At 37.3% G+C, this 14,483-nt stretch overlaps 2 protein-coding genes across 3 annotated transcripts in view; one reads left to right on the forward strand and one right to left on the reverse strand.

Moving 5' to 3' along the window:
* The window catches only part of LOC309485970 (uncharacterized protein), a 28,463-nt gene extending 23,054 nt beyond the window's left edge, over nucleotides 1-5,409 (forward strand). For both annotated transcript variants that reach the window (XM_082153014.1, XM_082153013.1), the window contains exons 2-3: nucleotides 6-58; nucleotides 3,077-5,409. In XM_082153014.1, coding sequence (XP_082009140.1) covers nucleotides 27-58; nucleotides 3,077-3,809 — 765 coding nt within the window. In that variant the 5' untranslated portion in view covers nucleotides 6-26 and the 3' untranslated portion in view covers nucleotides 3,810-5,409. The remainder of the gene's footprint in view (nucleotides 1-5; nucleotides 59-3,076) is intronic.
* A 1,409-nt stretch (nucleotides 5,410-6,818) lies between these two features.
* Nucleotides 6,819-14,483, reverse strand: part of rell1 (RELT like 1) — a 28,857-nt gene continuing 21,192 nt past the window's right edge. The window contains exons 5-7 of the mRNA XM_082152986.1: nucleotides 10,935-11,180; nucleotides 8,823-8,958; nucleotides 6,819-8,336 (exon numbers count right to left, since the gene is read on the reverse strand). Of these exons, the coding sequence (XP_082009112.1) occupies nucleotides 8,313-8,336; nucleotides 8,823-8,958; nucleotides 10,935-11,180 (406 nt within the window). The 3' untranslated portion in view covers nucleotides 6,819-8,312. The remainder of the gene's footprint in view (nucleotides 8,337-8,822; nucleotides 8,959-10,934; nucleotides 11,181-14,483) is intronic.

Below are 14,483 nucleotides of genomic sequence, written 5' to 3' on the forward strand. Positions count from 1 at the left end.
CACAGGTTCTCTACACAACTGTCCAGATGGGTTGCAGTTGCTGTAGGATGATAAAAGGGTAAGACGGAAAGTATAAATAGTTGAGAAAAAAAAATTTCTCAAGTATTCTGTCTTGAAGATACTGATATTTCTCACATACCTGCTGTTGTTTAACAGCAATGTCAGATTGTAGTCTCTCAAAACCTGACCTGAGAATTGATTATTTTTTTAAACTCTGATTCAGCAATGCTCTGTTCTCTGTCAGTGGACGTATTCCTTTGGTTTATATCTTACACTTCAAAATATATGTGGGTTGTTTTGATGCAAAAAGTTTAATTCACAGTAAATACACACAGATTCACACTCTCAAACTGCCCTTTAATTGCTTAATGTCACATTTCTGGGCTTAGCTTGAGCTGCGAGAATTGCCTCATGCAAATACTACAAATACATGCTTTCTTATGGCATTTAACATTAGCGTGTAGTGTCTGATTGGCTTAGTGTCAAATCTGCGAAACAACACCCACATATTTGAACTTGATTTAATATGATGTGAAAGTATACAATTCTAAGAGTTTAGCAAGATTGTATCAGGATGTTCTACTACATAAAATTGTATTTTAATACCACAGGCCCACTTTTAACATACATACTTAAGGGATCTAATTCTGCTCCTACGAGGCCACCTTAATGAAAACCCTAATGAAACACACCTGAACCATGTAATCAAGAAATATCCAGGCAGTTTTTTTGGAGCAGGTGGAGTTAATATCTGCAGGAAAGCGGCCCTTCCAGGAGCAGAATTAGAACCCCCTGACGTACTGTTTGCATCTGCATATGTGTTAGACACTTGCTAAATTTCCTCAAAATGTATTATTACTGGCACAGTTGGTTGTGCACATGTTTAAGACATTTAAGTGCTGTTGGCTTATAAGGAGCCAGGTACAAGCCAGCTCTCTTGTGCCTACTTTCCTGTCTGCACTCTTCTGTCCTATAAAATAACATGCAAAAAAAAAAAAAAAAAAATCTTCATACTTTGTTCATGTATTAAAAATTGCAGTGACCACTTTTCTTCATCTTAAAGTAAAATATTTAAACATCACAAAATTACCCTTTTACAAGGGGTTGTGTGCAATGTTAGGTGAAAAGATGCACATTTTTGAAAATCCACTGGGAAAAGTATGCAGTCTGGGAACTGTTTAGGGTGGATAGAATGTGAAAAGTTCCCAGGCTTGTCTTGCATTATGTCAAATGCTGCTGCTGATAAACATTAGCATTCTACTCTGTTGCAACTTTTACCAGGCAAAACGGCTTTCATTACTAGTAGGCAGTGTGTGTTTTTATGGGGGCAATGTTTACTTAAGTTAAAATATCTTATCCTGTCAGGTAGAGTGGAAAATTCCATTTTATCCACCCTGAAACTGTTAATCTAAAATGGATTTAAGCAGAGATGGGTGCTCAAACATGTGGAGAATTTATAATGAATGTAGTAGTGAAAATGGTCTCATGTAATACATTGCATCAAATACACTAAATGTATTGAATATGACTGTGGAGACGCACAAGGACAGGCAAATAAATACATGAAAATCTTTTGAGTTTGACTTTGGCTGAAAACCTGCCTCTATTTTTCCATGTGGATTTTCGGCTGGCAAAGGGTGTGAAAAACAGAAGGATCTCAGCAGGAAGTGTCTGACAAAAATACACCTGGCACACTTTGCCACACACACACACACACACACGCACATACAATAGTTTTTGATACATGTCTCTCATTCTCTTGTTGTTTTCACAATTCTTGTGTTTACTGCCTATTTACAGTGTAATTTGGTGTATAGATAGAAATGGAAATATTGTTATGTCATAAGGTGGAAAAACAAATCCCTAAAAGAGGAAATAGGACACAATACAATGTTATCACTCATAGTAAACCTGTTTTTATAAATGCCGTTTCGCTGCAGTGACTGTGCTTTCGTCAGTAAGGCCGTTTGCCTGTACTATGCAAATTATTTCAGGTTATCAAGTTACAGATTTTATTACAGCATTTTAAAAGAAGTTGTGTATTCGGGGTATCTTTTGAAATTTCACAACAAATCCTGTTACATTTCACAAAATATCTTTTTCATTCTGGTTGCTAATATATTCAGTGTCGGAATGATCTTGGAGGGAGAGAGAACGCAACATTCCAACTTAAAAAAAAAAGCTCTTTACTTCAAGGTCAACCATCGGTCAACCACTAGTTTTGAAACAGTGTTATTTGACTTTATATCTTATATGACTGGTTATTGAATAGGGGTGTAACAATATATCGTGTCACAATATTTCGCCAATACAAAAATGCAACAATATGTATCGTGGATATAGTGACAATATGTAGTATTGTGTATAGCTCACCCAAAATAAAAATTATTGTGAGAAAATATTCAAGTTTACAGAGATTTAGTGTCAGTACTACATTAAACTACTATATAATATATATATATATATATATATATATATATATATAATACAATGGGGAAATATTTGTGTAAAGAGTGGCCTACATTATTTTAGATATATCTAGTCAGTGACAGAGTGCAAGCATATTCATCTAAAATAATTCTGTATTTTCAGCTTCAGAATCATGAATATCTTTATTCTGGTGTCACCATTGTTCTGTGCATTGGGTTACCAGCACCAAGTCCAAGCCTATTCATTTACACCCCCAATGTAACACCAAATTTAGCATTTTAATCAACAGTACATTTTTTGTTAACCTTTTACCATATGTCAAGTCAAGTCAGGTTTATTTGTATAGCGCTTTTCACAATACAGATTGTATCAAAGCAGCTTCACAGTATTAAATTTAAATAATACAACAAAGTTTGTTTCAAGAGGAATTTATTGATTGATAAAATTAAATTAAATATCCCCAAAATATATCCATATGTCTTGGAGTATCGCAATAATATCGTATTGTGAGTTCAGTATTGTGACATGAGGGTATCGTAACGCCTCTATTATTGAATCCAAAGTGGGTTATAATGTTTATTTCCACTAAAAAGACCACCAAAAGTAATTTCATTAAACCCTTTTCTCAACCCCCTCTCTGTTTCAGCTACATCTATGATCCCTCAGTCCCAGTAGATGTTCCTGGTCGGAAGCGGGACCCCACCGGCAGCTCTCTGTATCAGTCTCACACATTCCCCGAGGAGGCGGACCACATCCACAAGAAGCAGGGCTTCCACAACCTGGGATACAGCACCCAGCCCAGCCCAACCAAACTCGACATAGACAACAACCACATCAACCGGCTCCATGCTAATATTCCAGGCGAGCAGATCCGATCGAGCCCAGCGGAGGCTGACCCGAGCCTTTACATCCTCCAGCCCGAGGGCGAGGGGACGCCCATAAAAGCTGCTCCAAACTTACACGCCAACCAACCCTTACAGAACGAGCTGATGTTGGGAACGGAACCGGGTAAGCGAGAGGAGAGATTCCGAGACTCTGGCCTGGGCAGCGGGGGGATAACAGACGGGACAGAGGGATCGGATGGTTATCCCTATGGACAAGAGGAAGAAGACGAGGACAGGAAGAGCAGGCTGGCCGGTACTCCGGACACAGCCGATGAGGAAAGCGTGCTGTCTGTGGACATGCACACCAGCAGTACAAGCCTCTCCTCAGCAGACACAAAGCTCATGGTAGAGGACAGAGAAGAGAGAGAGCCCTCGATTGTGATAGGAGAGCAAGAGAGAGAGAAAGAGATGGATTGTGTGAGCGTCACTGAATCAATGGTGGCCGAGGCTTTGGCCGCCCTGGACGCAGCGACTGCGGGAGAAGATTCTGAGTGACGGTCAGGTGACGCACTACTGAATGGGAGATTTCCATACTCGCTCTCTCGCTCGCTCTCCACCTTTGAATACAGCCAAATTATAGCGCTCATAAAATGGAGCTTTCCTACAGTCAGTTTGTAGGTACTTTTATTTTGAATGGAAAAAAATCAAATGAAGACTTGATAACAGGAACTGCTGCTTGTTTACACAACAAAAATTGACTATTTATGAGATGTACTGAGCAAATGACGGTCATCTGTGCAATCTGATTCGGAGGCATGGACAAACTCCATTCTCAGACCAAACAGAACAGATTTTTGGATGATTTTTTTTTTTTCTCCGTGCTGTTTGCGTATACAGCATAATAATCAAATAAGCTGTTTCTTATCGTCAAATATTATTTCAACGTGATGAAAGCCCTCTCCTTCTGTAGCTTCCGTGTGGAGGTCGGGCTAAATCAAAGCACTTCATAATTATTTTCATACATTTTCTATACAAAGAAGTGGTGAAAAGCAAATAAGCCAGTGTCCTGGGGTGGGGTTACTTCTGTGCTTATTGTACTTTTAGAGATGTTATATAATTATCAAACTGCTTATACAGTGAAATCAAGCTCAGTCAATATGCTATTTCTTGCTTGTTACACTGTGAATATATAATATACCCTCATAGAGCTGTAGGACGACATGTGCTTTATTTGTACACATAAATGTACAGCAAGAAATGGAAGGAGATTGTGGGTGAATCTCATGAAAACAGATTTCAACCTGAAATTAAAAATAGGGAAATTTTATTTTGCATAAAAATGCATATTTATTCTGTTTTAAATGAAATATTTTATTAAAATACAACAATACTATCATAACGTATAAATACTATGTACAATATAAGTAATATAGTTAGAGAACTTTGACAGTGCAGTAAAGAAAATCTGATTAGAAAATACTTAATTGTCATGGAAATAATGTGACAGTGCAAAGAATCTTAGTGGTAAAAAAAAAGGCTTATTTTATGCAAAATATAATTTCTTTTATCCTTATATTTTTTTCATATCTATTCATTATAGATTCACCCTTGTATATTTATGTTCATTGTGCACTGTGGACTATTGGGGTTTGAAAGCGGTAGCGTGTAGAGCAGATTCAGGCCAGTGATGGTAGTTGATGCTCTACACTCAGGGGTTAAACGCTTAACTAGTCCTGGTTAACTATCAGAGGCCTGATGAAAAGAACCCTTCTATGATCACTAGAACTCTCATCTCATGCAAACATTCCTATACATTAGATTTTCTTAAAAACTAATGTAGCCCCATATACAATAAATATTTTTTTTTGAATTTGCACGGTACTTTATGAAGGTCATCGAGTATTTCCAAATGTTTTACCAAGTATGCATTGGTTGAACTTTATGTATTGGTCAAAATCATTTCTTTTAAACCTGTTAATGAGTAAATGTTATCGACAGGAAGTGATTTTCTAATGACATGGCATTGAATGATTTGAATCTATTGCACATTCACGGTGAATACACTGTGTTCATTTTCCATTCTTTCTGCCTTTACCAGAGGACTAAATTGTCACATGAAACTGGGGAAAAATAAAAACAATGTGCTTGATCATAAGACTTGCGATGCAATCTGTTGACATTTCTGTCTTGTGGCTAATGATGCCATTGGGCCTTTTATATAATCTAATCATATCTCCCCTCCAGCCCTCACTGGACAGTGGAAGACATGTCCTAAAGTACGTGTATGACTGCTATATTGTGCTGAAATCCAAAGAGATCACATATTGAGAATCGTGAGGTTTGTAAAGGTCTGCAAAAAGCCTGATGATAAATTATTAAAACATGCTTAAGATACAGATGTTATGAACTATTTTATTTTCTGATGAGCGTAAGGGTGAAAATAAGCCATGCTTGACTGTGTATACTATTAAATGGCTTGTATTGTGAACTTTGTTTCAAAAGATTTTAGTCCTGCAGTTCCGTTTTCTAACTGCGAGAAGTCATTTTTTATTTCTAAAAATCCATCAGTTTGTTTTTTGTTTCATTGTCGATGATTTTGTGCAGCAAAACCCCTTTTTTAATGTTACTGATTGATCTTTAATGTCTGTCTTTTTTAAGGATTCTTTGATGAATAGAAAATTCAAGAACAGCAATTATTTGAAATCGAAATCTTTTGTAACGTCGAACATGTCATTAGTCACTTTTGATCAATTTAAAACAATTACTGAATGAAAGTAACATTTAGAAGTTAAATACACCATTTGTGCAATAACTAAACCAAAATTCAGTCTCCTTTAAAGCCAAACACAAATGATCAACACCAAAGGTCCAGCTGTTTGTACATGCAGCACAGACAACATAAAAGTACCAGAATAAATCTGCTGCTGAGTGTACACGTCTCTTTAAAGTCTGTGTGGGCTTGAGTTAATGATTCACGAATCCCAAAACATATCCAGACTAATAATACTCTACAGCAGGTTAACCATTTATATTCTCCAGACTCACACGGTTACTGCACATTCTTGTTGCTTAATGTTACTTTGTTCTTAGAAATACCCTGATGCATAAAGTACAAAAATAAAACAGTGTATATGATGCTCAGTCACATACTTTCCAATAGGTCATGGGTAAGTAGGCAGCGGTCACGGGGAGATGGGAAAGAAAAGCCTTCAGCGTCTGAGTTTTGGGTCATTGAAGGTCATTAATGCTGCACCAGTCACCTATTAACAGACCCTCACTGATCTTTAACCCCAGTCCAGCTCTAGAAAACGTACTACACGTCCAAGGACTTCTCAGGTCTCACTGTGGATGTAGGCTTTGAGAGTTTGTTGTGCTGAGAAAGTTTGAAGGACATACAGAAGTTAAAGTTTCAAAGAATCCTCAAAAAGCCATTACCTTTGAGCTACACCAACAAGTGTAGCAAAATAGCAAGTGCATTCTGTGTGGGAAACTGTTGTCTCGTGCTCAGCATGGAGATGACGTGGTTTTTCGGGTAAAAGCAGCAGCAAAACAACCAGTCCGATGTTAGTTTAATCTTTTTAATGTATAAATTCTGGGTACAAAACTTTCAATAAAATTTAACAGTACATTCTCACTCATTTTATTGTTTGTTGAACAACTCATAAATGTTTCTGTTTACACATTTTCTAAATGTCTTAAATTATTGTGGGTTTCAGAAGTTACAGTACTTGAAGTGACCATTTCAATACACATTGAGATTTAAGTTGAATCTGAATTTGATCAGGAAGGCTATGGGCGTCTTATTTAAACGAATCATTCCAGCACTTCAACAAGCTCATTTGTATTGAGCAAGAAAACCTCCAACATCCAGAGGTTCACCTGTATAGTGCTTGAACAAGAACAAGGCAAAACATAATCACTGGCACTATATCAACATAATGAAAATACTAATGAAAGAAAAAGTACATAAAAAAAACAAAAACAAAAAAACAATGTATTTATTGGAAACTAGTTTTGATTAAAATGCTCAGAACTATTAAAAGTCCTTTATTTTTGCCTATGGTTGGCACTAAAGCAAGGACACTTCTCTTTTTTTGAGGTACCACAGTTTTTTTTGTTAGTTTGTTTTTTCCAAAGGTAACAATAATGTTAAGTATAGTGAAGGATACAGTCTTATCTATTGTATACACTGGACATTATATTAATTTATGTGCTATAGACTTGAGAGAGCGTGGGATTGATGTTGATGTTGGACGCATGCAAAAGCTATACTGAATCATGAAACTAAGAATGTTTAACATTTTTAAACCGTCGAGTGTTCGGATGACTAGTGAAATGATCACAGTCCTCTAAACCCAGACTAATCCATACACCAACAAGCAAACTTCCAGTCAGTTAAGGTGCTCGCTAGGTTGATCAAGCTATTAAATGTGAGATTTCATTGATTTACAGAAAAATGTTTTCAAAACAATTTAAGTCGTTAAAAAAACAAAAGGTGAAAAGTTGTATTTAGTGAAGAGATGGAAGCCCAGTCCATTTAAGACGATGGCAGGTTAAGAAAAAAGTTTGTTCTGGATTGTAACCAGTGAGATGTTTCATGGCTCCGTTTTTCCGTGTTTATCACAGCTTTCAATAAAAAGAAAAATTTCGAACAAAACTTTCCACTTCCTCGAAGAAGCCCAGAGAGGCACATACCAAAGATCTCACCATGGCGCCAGGTTGGATTAACTATTGACACGCTCATAGCCATTAACAAGCACAAATGATGCCATCCACCACTGATAATGACGTGAAGATGTTTGGCATGGGTTGGGAAAGGTGGGTTGGCATAGTGACAGGTTAATGTATATAAAACCGCTTCTGCTGTCTTTCCACGATCGACGCGCCACATGACAGATAGGAGGGTTTGCATTCATCCTCCTCTTTTCCTCCTCCATTACCACATCTATCATCACAGTTTGAGGCGTTTTCACTCTCTAAATTCCTCTTTGGAAGTGTGGCTTCCCGATTAAAATCTTTTTAAAATGTCACCAGAGAAGCAGAAGAACTATACAGATGTCACTTTGCACTGTCTCTTTTCTCCTAAAGACAAACGACACACAAAACAAGGGTAAAATTATCACTTGATAAACTGTAGAGTTTGCTTAACGTGCATTAAGGTGATTAGAGAAATTTCTGCAAAAATGCACAGGCAAAAATGTTTATTGTCAATAGGTAATGGCCTATGGTTTCCGTTATGCCAAAAAGGCATAATTGCAAAATCCATATAAAAAAAAAGGAAAAAGTCATAGAATTTCATGGAATTTACAGTATAACGTGTGACGGTTGGTCAGTGTGGTATTTGTCCCGCCCCTCCTCTACTGTTATTGGATGGCTGGTTAAAAACTGTCAAGTGCTGCATTTTACCTATACAACCGCTCAATGGCTCATCACGCTGCTGCAATTTTTCAATATACAGCGCTCCCTTTGCAGACAAATAAATAAATGCTTTTTGGTGGACACACAGCCTTAGGAATGACAAACCATCCCCGGGCAAAATGTGTTTTCTTGTACACTAAAGCTGCTCACCTGTAACTGTGGTCCTGTGCTGTGTTCAGGGGGGTTAGCTGTAGAAGGTGAAGAGGGGACACTACCATTGGGCTCAGTGATCAGCAACGTCCGTCTTTCACGTGCCGATTTGGGGTCGCACTTTGTCACCCGGAATCTAGAGAAAGAAAGGAAGATGTAATGAAAGCAATGTCCGCACAAAGCCCAGACTTGAATCCCATTTAGCACATTTGGAACAAAAGCAGAGAGCCAGGCCCAGTCCAGTTCTTCCCACATCAGGCTCAGTAAAGCATTTCTATATGGACCTGCTTTGTGCACAGTGATGCAGACATATAGACCAAAATGTAAAAAAAAAAAGGGCCAGACTAAATCGAAGAATGGACAGTCATTCTAAAGTTTAACTGGCAGATTTGCAACAAATTTACAGATTAATAAATATCTAGTTTAGTCATGAAACTCCAGATAGCACAGGCTGAATGTAAAGGCATTATATGCAGTCTGTTAGCGATCACAGTTTACGATATGGCACAAGCTAGTTGATTCTGCAGCATTTAAATAATCGGGTTCGATGTTTGCTGTAAGCTGGTCCTCTGAAACCCTCTACGTCCCCAGGTCCACCTGTCTAGATCTGCTATGGGATTTACATACAGTATGTCTATTCCTGCAGCAGCATCTAACAGAAACATGTCTGTATCTATTGGCAGGATCAACTTCGCACTTGCAAGACCAAATACATTAACACTGTCATATCTATTAACATGCTAAAAACTATTTAGTTGTAATGACTGAAATATTTACAATAAATATCTACTTTATTGTATAAAAATATACATGCATCATAAAAAGACCTGTTATTTCATAGTTACGATTTTAGCGCATTTCTTTTCTTCACTACGGTGTGCTTTCGTTTCTCCCAGAAAGCTAAAACTTAACGTCCAAATGAGTTAGATCAGTGATTGTTGTAAAATGCAGTCTATGCTGGTAAACTACAGGACGTGCTCGATTATAAAAAGAGTTATTGAATCTGAATTAAGCCGCTGTTCTCCAAGCGCCTTTTGTGCGCTCACTCTGAGATAGAGTGGGAACACGGAGAAGCAAAGTATACTTTAAGCTTCGGGTTCACGTCCAAATAGTCAAATACATACGGAAATATGTCAAAGTTTCTTGGCTCTAATTTCTTGGTGAGTATTCGCTTAAACACAGTCAGTTATGTCTTAAGTGAACATAAACAGTTGGGAAATAAGTCGCATGTGTAGCAGTATAATAGATACGTGCATTAGGTCTTAAAGTGACAGAAGCCCAATAAACCTGCTGCCGTCTGTTTCAATGCTAATGAAAACACGATAAAAAAATTTTAAATAAAATAATAATAATAATTCACTGTTCTTTAGTAGATTTAGAGCCAGATATACAAAACAGGGCAACTTGGTGTGAGAGTGCAACTCTAAAAAAGCACAGATGGAAGTGGAAAGTTCTGCACGTGATCTGCTGACAACATGCAAATTAAAAGAACACAGACGCAGTCAGATCATTTCCATAATGACCAATGCAATCTACCAAGAACAGCATCTGGTTTAAGACATGCATTTTTTGGGGTGGTAAATATGGCACAACTACCAGTAACCAGCATTGACTAACGCAGACCGTAGTAAATCACCTTGCATGATTAATTTAAATACTCTCCTCCCATACATTTTGTGTCTGAAATGGAAACTTCTACAAATGCATGCTGTTAGTAAATCTGGCCCTTAGTAGGATTAATTCATACAGTGAAGACTATTTGATTACTTTCTGTTGATAAAGACCGTTCTGTTTTTGTTTTTGTTTTTTTTTATTCAACAGAAAAGCTATATTTGTTAAGCACTAAGTTGCTCCTAATCGAATGGAATATGTTGCTTGCTAATAAAAGAGTTGTCAATTCATGATACTTTCTCATCACTTACTTTTTTTTATACTTAAAATGCATTGTTGTTGTTGTTAAAAATAGCTAAATAACCCCAGTAAGCCTTCTATTTATCATGTAGTATTAGTTATTTCGGTGATCGGTATAGGCCAATACTGTTCCAGTGATCGGTAATCTACCCCAAAAACCCTGACGGGAGCACCCTCAGTGTTTCTGTATGTAAAACACACCTGCCCACAGACAGCACGGTGACCTCTCCTATGTGACTGCGTCTCTCCAGTTTCTTGCTGGACGAGCGTCTCATCAGAGGCCATTTTTTCTGGTTGCAGCGGTTGCAGATATTCTTATGTCCTCCCATTCCTCCGATGGTGTGCAGGTGGTTGCAGGTGTGTTTGGCTGTGCTGGGCGGCAACCCTGGCAGAGCAGGGCTCTCTGGGCTGCTGGGTGTGTTTGGAGAAGTTGGCGTCACAGGGCCACTGTAGAAAATTAAACAGAAAAATATCAGCTTAACTGCATGAAATACCCAAGATGACCTAGTTACAGTTGCCCAAATGTGTTATGTACAACAGAAAACACTGCGCTGGTTAATGTGGCCCACAATGTGCTTAACTTGATATTTGAAATATTGAAAAAACGAATATTTGAAATGTGTATCAGCATAATGCACACTTTCACACGCTATTTAAACAAAATAACTATTTATGCAAATAACTATTTATACTAGCTATTAGCTTAGACCTTGGATCATGACCCATGAGTATTATCATTAAATATTTTTATAGCATCGGTTTACAATCTCAATTAAAGCTGCATCACAGTTGGTATGTTTTGATTCATTATTAATGCATTTTAAAATGACATTTATTTCTGTGATGGCAAATCTAGATTTACTTCATTTTTGATCCTTCAGAAATCATTCTAATATGCTTTCATTCTAATAGGAATAATGTTCAAAAGAAAAGCATTTATTTAAAATAGAAGAACAATTTCTTTACTGTCACTTTTGTTGGGTTAAGGCATCCTGCTGAATAAAAATACTAATTTCTTTAAAAAAAGAAGAAAAAAAAACCCTTACTGAATTTTGAATGGTAGTGTTTTGAATCGATTCACCTAAATAGACACTCTGAACTACACTTTTTAAATCAAATAAATGCAGCCTTGTTAAGAGACTTTCAAAAACATTTTTAAAAATCTGTAGTGTAAAAGTTTAAATAACACCATATTTAGGTACATGTTTATTACCATGTACTAAATATTGCTCCTTGTCTTTACTGAATCTACTCGGCGACAGTGGCTGTTTGATGGAAATGATGGTTCTTCTATCTCATTTCAGACATGTATTGTTATATCATTAATTTCAGATATATACGAATTGTTCCGAATATAAGATTTCCCAGATTATAATACTACACCCACTTTATAAAGATGTATCTTTTGGAAGAAGGCTTTTTGAGGACCAAAATCTTGTCTTTTATAAAGAAAATTTAATTTATTTTCAAATAAAATCATATGGAAGATATGCAATATTTTAATTTTAAATGAAATGCCATAAACATACATACATACCATAAACATAACATGTAGTTCTAATTTCCAGTAGATTTCACAATGACTGATTTCTCACCATTTTTATGTACAGTGACAGTCGCAGGCATGTCAAAAAACACAGGTGTTTTATCCACATTACCCATCTGGCCCAGGGGATATGAATGTTTTTTCCTTAGGCCGATCACACAGCACTGAATAGACAGCTGTTTCTCCCTGATTTCTTTCATTCATCTGAATTAAGTCAGAGGGCAAGCGCCAGGCAAGACCTGTTCTGTGGCGTAATGCTAATCTATTACGCTGCATCATTCTTACGCCGCATCAAAGCGGCTGCTTCGAAGAAATTGACAGGCAAGTGTGTCAGTACGCAGCCGAAATAAGAAATAAGGGGCATCGCTGGTGGGTATGTTCAGCTCTTTGGCGATTTCCAGTGCCTTCAGCTGGATGACGGCTCTGGTTATGGGTAACACCTCATTGCTTTTTTCAGCTACATACTGACACACTTGCCAGCCAATTTGAAGCGGCCACTTTTAGGACCGCAGTAAGCTTTTCTTCGACTGTTAGCATTTTTAAGACTGTTTGGGCTCGCGGTCTTCTACCATTACTGTATATACGCATGTATTTGTTTGTGTGTGTGTGTGTGTGTGTGTGTGTGTGTGTGTGTGTGTGTGTGTGTGTGTGTGTGTGTGTGTGTGTGTGTGTGTGTGTGTGTGTGTGTGTGTGTGTATATATATACACACACACACATACATATATATATATATATATATGTATGTGTGTGTGTGTGTATGAATGAATGAATGAATGAATGAATGCATATGCATGTGTGTGTGTATATATATATATATATATATATATATATATATATAAAAAAAAGCTTCACCTTTCACAGGTATTCTATTCTATTCTAGCTGAAATGCAGCATAACTGTTACTTTAGACAAGCAGACTCTCTCCCCCGCTGCTTTATCTGTCTTTCTCCCTCTATTTATTTTGTCCTTCCACTCTGCCAACTAAAAGAGGGAAATGTAGTGGTCTTCTCTTATCTGTCTTCATTACACTGCGGGATGTTGTTCTGCTCTGTGTGCATACACGCGCGTGCCTCACTCGAGAGGCAGGGGAAGAGCAGCACAAAGATACTTCAATTGTCACCTGCAAGAGGGACTATGAGGAACATAAAAGAGGAAGAGACACACACGCAAACGCACACTACACTACGTATTTTCGGTTTGTTTAGCAACGGAGAGCCACAACTAAACAGTGCAAGATCAGTTTGATCATTTATAAACACAAATGGTCCTGTCCCCTTAATGCAGTCATTAAGGAGACACGGTTCTGCTGGTTGCCATGGTCCCGTTTGCCCCTGCTGGTAAATGTTGAAACTACACCATCTTGCTGCCAGTTCTGGGGAGTAGTTGCGCGTAGCAACGTTAATAGCTTTTCAGTAACTTGACAGGAGTGACATTACTTTTAAAGTAACGTTAGTTTAGCGTTTTCAGTAGCGAGCTATTTTTTTCAATCAAGTAGCCTGTAGTGAAATGAAACGCTACATCACTATATTAAGATGCCTGCAAAAGATTCACTCTTTTAAGTCTGTTCTTTTCAATGTATGCGACAAACAGTAAGCAGAACAATCCAAATCAGTTCGAGAATAAGTCTGAATCATTCATCTTGTTTACTCTAGAACTGAAATGCTGGCTGTGGTAAAACAGTACAGAGATATACAATGATATGGTAAAGAAAAAGAGCGCTGGTCTGAATGAAGTGAAATATTTACCTAATATCCACTGAGAACAATCCTGGAATATTCAGCTTGTAAACAACTATGTACCGCAGGTAAAGACGTTGCACGAATACACCATGTTTTTTGACATGTATACCTTTAACAATGCTGTTAAACTGAATGTACGATGCAAAAGGTTTGCTGAAATATCCACAACATTAACACTGAAATATGAGTGTGCACCACTGATCTATATAATGACATTCTATATAGATCAGTGGAGTGCACGCATAATATTTTGTTGCTATAGCACAGTACAGTAGGGTTCTGTGCACTTTCTTCTAGAATCATTATTAGTCCAATTCATTTTTAATATTAAAACAAAGCGATTTAGCATCATCGAGAACTTAATTTAACAATGGATAAGAAAAATGTGATCTACCATTTTTGTTTTTCTCCCCTTTACAGTTTTTCAAAAAAATAAAAAAATAATTCTGCACATATGGAGGGAT

The sequence above is a fragment of the Leuciscus leuciscus genome (genome assembly GCF_965113295.1).
Source record: "Leuciscus leuciscus genome assembly, chromosome: 2".
Taxonomy (NCBI): Eukaryota; Metazoa; Chordata; class Actinopteri; order Cypriniformes; family Leuciscidae; genus Leuciscus; species Leuciscus leuciscus.